This window comes from Chrysochloris asiatica, unplaced genomic scaffold, assembly GCF_000296735.1.
Source record: "Chrysochloris asiatica unplaced genomic scaffold, ChrAsi1.0 scaffold00120, whole genome shotgun sequence".
Classification (NCBI taxonomy): domain Eukaryota; kingdom Metazoa; phylum Chordata; class Mammalia; order Afrosoricida; family Chrysochloridae; genus Chrysochloris; species Chrysochloris asiatica.
Genome location: NW_006408638.1, coordinates 1,788,915 through 1,798,086, shown reverse-complemented (window position 1 = coordinate 1,798,086; position 9,172 = coordinate 1,788,915). Strand labels below are relative to the sequence as shown.

At 33.3% G+C, this 9,172-nt stretch overlaps 1 protein-coding gene across 1 annotated transcript; it reads right to left on the bottom strand.

Annotated features, from left to right (window-relative positions):
- Positions 1 to 3,883: 3,883 nt before the first annotated feature.
- LOC102811404 (olfactory receptor 5K4-like) lies at positions 3,884 to 4,849 on the bottom strand. Its single transcript, XM_006868639.1, has one exon. It carries the CDS (start codon positions 4,847 to 4,849, stop codon positions 3,884 to 3,886), a length of 966 nt encoding a protein of 321 aa, XP_006868701.1.
- Between the last annotated feature and the right edge of the window lie 4,323 nt (positions 4,850 to 9,172).

The window sequence follows — 9,172 nt, the reverse complement described above, 5'->3', positions numbered from 1 at the left end:
AATTTTCATATGGCCTCAGTGGCAGAAATTATAATGGAGATCTTATGGTAGAATCATTGCAAGACCAATGATTTTAAAATGACATAAAAGACGACGATACACATGGACCTCACCAGATAGAATACACAGAAATCAAATTGACTACATCTATGGGAAAAGATGATGGAAAAGTTCTATATCATCAACCAAAATAAGACCAGGAGCATATCGTGGAACAAACCATCAACTGCCCATATACAAGTTCAGGTTAAAGCTGAAGAAAATAAAGCAAGTCCACAAGAGACAAACTATGACCTTGAACATATCCCACCTGAATTTAAAGATCATCTCAAGAACAGATTTGATGTATTAGACACTGAAGACTGAAGACCAGAAGAGTTGTGGGATGACATCAAGAACATCATACAAGTAGAAGGCCAAAGCTCCCAAGTAGACAAGCAAAATGGAAAAGACCAAAACGGATGTCAGAAGAGACTCTGAAACTTGCTCTCCAGCATACAGATGCTAAACTAAAAGGAAGAAATGAAGATGTAAGAACTGAACAGAAAATTTCAAAGGGCAAGTTGAGAAGACAAAGTCAAGTATTATAATGAAATGTGCATTTAAATTACAAAACCAAGAGCAAAGAATATGCTCAGCATGTCTCAAGGTGAAAGAACTAAAGAAAAAATTTCTAGTTTCAATTTGCAATATCTAAGGATTCTATGTGCAAAATATTGAATGATGCAGAAAGCATCAAAAGAAAATGCAAAGAATACACAGAGTCACTGTACTATTTCAAAAGGTAGTGTATTATTATCAAGAGCCAGTGGTACTAACAGAGGAAGTCCAAGGTGCACTGGACATTGGGAAAGACCAAGGCTCTGGGAATTCATGTAATTAATGCAAATTGAAATATTTCAACAAACTTATGCAGCACTTGACGCACTCACCTATCTATGCTATGAAATTTACCTGGCCAACTGATTGGAAGATATCCATATTTGTTCTTATAACAAAGATGTGAACAATGGGATATAAAAATCATTGGACAATATTATTAACATCATATGCAGATAAATTTTTGCTAGAGATAATTAAAAATCAGCTGCAAAAGTACATTTGTAGGACACTGCCAGAGGTTCGAGCGAGATTTAGATAGACATGGAATGAAGGATATTGCAGATATCAGATGGATCTTGGCTGAAAGCAGAGCATACCAAAAAGATGATTACCTGTGCTTTATTGACTATGTAAAGGCTTTGACTGTGTTGATCATGACAAGCTATGAGTAACATTATAAAGAATGAGGAACCTGTATATAGACCAAAAGTCAGTTGTTCAAAGAGAGCAAGGGAACAAAGAAAGTTTTAAAATTAGGAAAGGTATGGACCAGGGTTGTATTCTTTCACCAAATGTATTCATTCTATTTTCTGAGCTAATAGTTCAAAAGCTGGATTATGTGAAGAAGAACATGGCATTAAGATTGACAATAAAACATTATTGTTTTATGCAGGTTTTATAATCTTGTTTGCTGAAAATGAAGAGGGCTTAAAATACTGATGAATATCAGAGACCACAGTCTTCAGTATGGTCTCCATATTTACATACCATGTAAAGAAAACAAAATCCCTCACAACTGGACCAGTAAATGATAAAATGATAAATGAAAGAATATTGGGGTGGTCAAGGACTTCATTTTGCTTGAATCTATGATTAACACTAACGGAAACAATGTTAAAGAAATCAAATGATAGGTTGTATTAGACAAATCTGATGCACAAGATCTTTTCAAGTGTTCAAGAGCAGGGATGTCAGTTTGAGGTCTATTGTGTACCTGACCCAGTCATGATATTTCCAATAGCCTTGTATTCATGATATCTGTGTTATGCTGTTGGAGTTGACTATTGAAAATAATATGGTCTACCAGAAAAATAAAAAAGCCCGTGTTAGAAGAGGTATAGTCAGAATACTCCTTAGAATTCAAGATGGAGAGACTTCGGCTCTCTTAGTTTAGACATATTATCAGGAGAGACAATTCCCTGGAGAAGGATTTCATGCTTGGTAAATTGGAGGGTCAGCAAAACAGAGGAAGACAAATAATGAAATGGACTGACACAGAGACAGGAGCAATGGACTCATGCATAACCACAATAATGAGAATGTCTCAGGGCTGGGCAATGTTTCCTTCTGCTATACATATGACCGCAATGAATTTAACTGATTTGACTGAAATTAATAATAACAACGACATCCTCATTTCTCTCATTCTCTACCCTCATTTTCACAAACAGTTCCATAAAATCATTTTTTCACCCTTCAAACACCTTTAATTTGTGATGGTACTTCATGATGAACTATCCCAGGTTACACTGACATCCATTTTCTGAATTGACAAGCAAATGACATACCTAACACAACTTAAAATTCTTCACTTGTAATCTGCATTACTTATTTCCATCCTTATGTGTATGCCATATTTCTTTATTAGATTTAAAATTTTTTGATGTAAACTCTAACTTACGTTTCTGTGAAAGGAGCTATCAAAAAGTATGGTGGGAAAAGCATAATTGATTCCAATCCTAGCTCCATCTTGTTGCCTGCATGAACTTAAGCAAACTACTTAATATTTCCAAGTACGATATATTTCACTCTGGAAAAGTATTATGTAAAATAGTGCTTAGCTCACCAGAAGGTAATATAGATGAAAAGTCTAATTTTATGTCTAGCAGAAAACTAGCAGAGAATGTTGTTCTTAAAAGAATCAAAGTGACCTTATATAGTATTTCCAAAGAGCAGTTAATGGATTTCAACTGCCAACCTTGTGTGCATAGAAAGGGTTCTCATTAAATTATTTTTTTTCTTTTATATCAATGCACATTCAAATGGTTAATACATTTTTGTTGCTATTCAGCTTTCATATTCTCACTATTTTGTGTTTCATTTATTATGAGCAGTGTCTCCAGTTTTCTCTTAACACTAATACTAAATCCACCAATATTTATATTGTAATTTGTGCATGTTACTGATATTTCTAATAACAAACAAGTGAAATTAATGCATCTAGGAAGTCAAAAACCCTGGAATTAACTAATATATTTAAGAATTACTCTGTTGTGCTTCATGGATAATTTTCAACCTATGTAAAAACATTCAAATCCTTAGAATTTTCAATAAGAAATAAGAATATTTTCAACTAAAGATTGATGTTGTTATTGTTAATTGCCATAGAGTCAAATTCAACTCATAGCAGTTTCAATTGTTGCCTGTATAGGGTTTCTGATGAGTAGCTGGTGGGTTTGAACTGCCAGTCTTACAGTTAGCAATCCAGTGGTTATCTGATACCACCACACCAGTAACATTCTTTCAGGGAGCTTGACAGGAAAAATTAATAAAACCAAAGATAAAGATGTTCTTGAGTTAAGGGTACATATTTGATATTAACCCCTATTCAAATACAATCCCTTAACTCAAAGAGGTTGACAATCAAATTCAAATGAATAGCTTACTACTAGTAAATGGTGTGGCTTAAGTAACGAATATGTAAGAATTTGAAAAAAATTCTGGATTTTCAACATTATGCCTAGGAAATCCATAAATTTGCCAATGATATTAAAATGAGGCTACCTTTATAAGCTATTATTCCTAGGATTTATTGTATATGATGAAAATTTTTCCTAATTCCACTCTGACAAAATTTGGGACTTAGGAGTTGTCATTTAACTCAACTGTAGGAGACCTTAATAGTTTCTATTTTGAAATACACTTTAGCAGAATCCCCTCTTTCTGAAATTATTTACATATTACTTTACCTAAAAATCATTATCATTTAGTGACTTAATATTTGATATAAAGTTCCCATTTTTCAGTATCGTGGACTATGAAAACATTTATGTCAGCAAAATCAATTTGTCACAGAGGGTATTTGTTTCAGAATGTTATGTGGTTTTCTCTTCATAATTCTTTTCATAGCATTTATTATTTCCTTATTTCTTAGGCTATATATAAAAGGGTTTAATAAAGGAATTACTAAAGTATAAAAAATAGCAGTTGGTATGTCTTTCTCTGCTTCTTGAACTGAGCTTGGTCGAATGTACATGGAAAGAAGGGACCCATAGAATATTGAGATAGAAAGAAAGTGAGATGCACAAGTAGATAAGGCTTTACCTCTTCCCTCCTTGGATTTCATTTTGAAAATTGTGTAAAGGATGCAAAGATAAGAGATTAAGACTATGGTAATAGTGAGGATCTGTATTGACCCTGAGAAGATAAGTATCATCAATTCATTGATAGAAGCATCAACACAGGAGAGTCTATAAAGTGGAAGAACATCACAGAAGAAGTGATTGATTTGATGAGATGCACAGAAGCGTAATCTCAATAGAAGTGTAACATGAATCATGGGATGCAGGCTCCCAGCTATGTAGGACCCCATGGTCATCTGAATACTGAGTTGCTTTGACATCATGGTGTGGTACTGCAGTGGAATGCATATTGCCACATAGCGATCATAAGCCATAGCTGCCAGGAGAAAGCAGTCTGTAGTTTCAGCAAGACAAAGGAAATAAAATTGTACCATGCATTCATGGAGAGAAATCAGTCTGTCCTTAGAAAATAAATTCTGTAATATCTTGGGAGTAATAGCACAGGAACAGCAGGAATCCATCAGAGCCAGGTTGCCCAGAAAGATATACATTGGTGTATGGAGGTGGCGCTCCATGAAAATCAACACCACCAAACCTAGATTTCCCATCATGGTGATCACATAGATGGCAAAGAACACCACAAACAAAAGCATCTTCAAATGTGGGTAATCTGAAAATCCTATGAGAATAAACTCAGTTGTCAAGGAATGATTGTCCTCAGTCATCTGTACTTTCTCTGTTGAGATAGGAATTATGAATAAATAAGATTCTAATTTAGAATGTATCTAATTTTCTCTTTGAATTTCTCTTGGACAACAGGTATCAGAGACACTTCTCCAAGTTGCCCTGCAACACCAGTATACATGCTACAAAAGAATATGAGTGCCCATAAAGTATCATCTTATATGACTTCAAGTGCTGAAGCTTACGTTTCACAACAATATTTTAATAATTCTAGAAATGTATTTTTGCATAGGTTTATAGAAAGATAGTGAACAAATACAGGATATTCTAGACTTAGTCTTCTCAAATATTTGTGTTAATTCTTGTGTGGAAGAACCTTAAAGTGTGCTTAAAATACATTTTCCTATATATATTTTTCCACTGAACAAACATTTACTTTATGTACTGTAAGAGTTGAGTGATATCTTAAAACAGTATGTTGTTGTAATGTGCCATCGAGTCAGTCTGACTTATAGGTACCCTGTATACAGTTTCCAAGGAGCAGCTGGAGATCTTGCAGTTGAAACCCATCTTGCAGTCCAGCACATTAACCCACAGCACCGTATCATGATTCCTAAAACAGTTTACTATAGATGAATTTTATCATTCAGTTAGTGCACAAAAATCACTACATGAAGAGGGGAATATTTATTTTTAATTCCTTGGATATCTAGGGAAATAAAAATGTAATGATTTCTTTAATAAGCTAATTGGCACATATCATCTTCATATTTCTACTAACTCATTCTGCTATGATGGAGCAAATTTTTTCAGACTATCTGTAAATAAAATAATATTTTTCTCCTTTATCTGAATAGTTTCCATTTCTAACCCTAATGTGTTGTTGCTAAATGCCGTCGAGTCGATTCTGACCCATAGCGATCATGTATAGAGTTTCTGAGGAGCAGCTGGTGAGCTTGAACCACTGACCTTGCAGTTCAAACGGCTTTGCAGTCTGGCCGCAGTAACCCACAGTGCCACACCAGGAATCCCTAACCCTAATAGTCTTTACTTATTTGTGTGTTTGTGTGCGTGTGAATTTACACTAATAAATTACAACTGTTATGAGATTTGATAAATATACATTACATATTTTCTTTAGTTTGTTCTACAATTTATATAAGTAATCAATCAATGGAGTTAGAATCCCCCATTGTTTGATTACTTATTTAAGGTCATAGTCTCGTGATCATTTCCAAATTGGTTTGTCTTTGTTGGAATTCATTGGTCATCATAGTTTCAGAAGCAATTCTGCTGCCAGGAAGAATCAATATTTGTTGCCTCAAGGATAGGTCCAAATTCTCTAGGATGGCATTTTAAGTTCTCTGAAACCAAATCCTTCGCCATCCTTTATTCTCACATTCACCTGGAGGCTTCTATTCCATTGTATCCACCAGTTCCTCAGCTCCGTTATCTTCATCTATATTGTCTCACCTATTTTCATAAACACCAACGCTGCCCATTCTAATATTTCTTAAAAGTCATTGCTCCAGATATAATTTGGCACTTTGACTAAATACCTGTATAATTTCAATCTTTTATTTCACACATGTTGTTCTTATATGGTGTAAAGTCAGTTCTGATACATACAGACCCTGTATAAAGTTTCCGAGGAACCACAGGCCTAGAGGTTAGCAGTCCAGTGTTTATCCTATAGTCCCACTATAGTTTACATAAAATACTACTTCATGAAGTTTTAATTAAATAACCCAAATCACACTAATCTCCACTTTCTGAGCATGTAAGTATATTTTAAATATTCAACATAATCTAAAATTTCTCATGATTAGTCTACATTGCTTTATTCATATGTGTATGAACACTTTATTAGATTGTAAGCATTTGTGACTCATACTTTAATGAAGGGAGCTGTAAATAACTATGGTGAGAAGGCAGAATTGATTCAATTCTTAACTCTACCCTTATCATCTGGGAAAGTGAACTTCTTTTCAGTATCCTATTGATTGCACTTAACAACAAACCAAAAAGATGAAAGCAGTGACCTCTTTGGTCTCTGCAGATAAGTTTATAAACTTTGAGGAAACATTTACAAACAAAATTATTTAAAGCTCTTTAACTGAGAAAAAAATAATGTCTTTCTATTCATTGGATGGCTTGTTTTTAAATGGTTGTAAAAATATACACCATACATTTGCCAATTCATGATTATCAATTGTAGAATTTAAAGATACTAATTAATTAATTAATTATCCTAATTATATTGTGCAATCTTATCTACTGTTTCTGTTTCCTTGTAAAAGTATAAAATTTTCTGAATTAAATCACAATAGCTTATACATTATTAAATTAAAATGAACTTTCCTTTATACATTAGTTTTCTAACACTTCTAAAAAGAGAAAACGCTTTAAATATTTGTGGATATTTTTAGAACAAATGTTATTTTGCTCTAAAAGATGATCTAATTATCTAAGTAATAGAAGGACTTCTCTACTGACTATGTTAATCATAAAAATTCTATGCATAAATGGATCACTTTTTCCATCATACTTAAGTGAATTTTCCATAAACATCAAAAGAAACATATAGTCTAAACATTTTGTTTATTTATTTTAAAATATGAAATCTAGTCATCCAATTATTTAGATAAGTTAGAAGTAACTTTAAATTCACAAGCATAAACTTTTTAATCAAATTATTTTGCTCCCTTACTTGTATGTTGTCAGATTTTCCTTTATAATCAAAAAAAGGCTTTCAACTACTTTCTTGGATATACTATTCACACTCATGCAAGCAGCAACCAAGAAATCAAATGACATATTACATTAGGCAAATCTGCTGCACAAGACTGCTTTAAAATATTAAAGAATAAAGATATCAGTTTGAGAACTAAGGTATATATGATATCCAAGCCATGGTATTTCTTGTAGACTCATATGCATGTAAAAATTGGATTGTGTAGAAGGAAAACTGTAGAAAAACTGACGCATTTGAGTCATGCTGTTGCAGAAGAATTTTGAAGGTACCAGGAACTGCCAGAAGAACAAACAGGTCTATGTTAGAAGAATTAAAGTAAAAATGTTCCTTAGAAGCCTGGATCACAAGACTTTGTCTCTCATATTTTGGAAATGTAATAAGAAAGGACCACTCCCTAACGAAGGACATCATGCTTGGGAAAGAGGATTGTCATCGTAAAAGAGAATGAATCCAAACGAAGTGGATTGGCACTGTGGCAGCAGCAGTGGGCCAAGCGTGACAACAATTGTGAGGATGGAGATACACTGGGCAATGTTTTGCTCTGTCGTGCTTAGGTCATTATGAGTTATAACCAACTTGAGAGCACCTAAGAACAATAATAAAAAAATAAATAAATATGGATAAATTGCAATATTGTGTCTCATCCAGATTCCCGACAGTCTTTAAAGTAGAATAAAACTAGAAAGATAAATATTATGTCTACATTGAAAAACATGAAAATAACACATTTTTTAATAAATGTGAGAAATAAATATTAATGGATGTCAATACTGAATGAAAAAATATAAATTAGTGTCTTTCTCTTACCTGCAATTATCTGAAAATGGTTTGTGATAACTTGTTAGTTAGCTTATGTTGTTAGAAATAATAGAATTTCTGAATATAAATCTTAGCACTAAAACACTTGGGGTTAAAAGAATGAAAAGTTTGGAAACTACTAATAAGTCAGTGACTAATTACAATGCAAAGTTCACTTTCTAGCCAGGGATAAAGGGAATGTCTTAAAATATCATCGATGTATTTCTGTGGGGGAGATTCAGTCTCCAGTACACAGAAACCATGTGACATAACCTAAAGATTCTCTGTACATCATTGTGGTCAAAGCAAATGACGCTCACTAAAGTCTATGCTCATCATTTTGCTAACTGTTTTGTAATTGATCTAGTTTTAAAATCCCTGTCCCCATTCTGTGCATAACATGCAAAATGGGCAGAAAAATGTTTTATTACTCTGACCAACTATTGGAGAAAATAAGTTTAATGTAACTTATGAAAAAAACAAAACAAAACACTGGGATTTGGTGAGGAAAAGGTGTAGAGAGTCCTGCGGGGTAACTGACCTCTCTATTCTAGAAAATGAATCTGTCCTTTTTTCCTTTATGCCATTACTGGAAACAGTAATTGGAAATGATGGTTCCTTTGAACTTAAAATAGATCAGAACTATCTAGAATAGTGTGTCTCATTATAAATTTCAACAAAGTATTCATTTAAACAAAAGCCAATGTGGATAAGTGTAAAAATACTAGAAATACTATATTTTGCTGTTTCTTTTCGTTGAGTGTCTTCCAATGAGTTTCAAACTCATGAGTCTGTATAGACTTTCTGACGA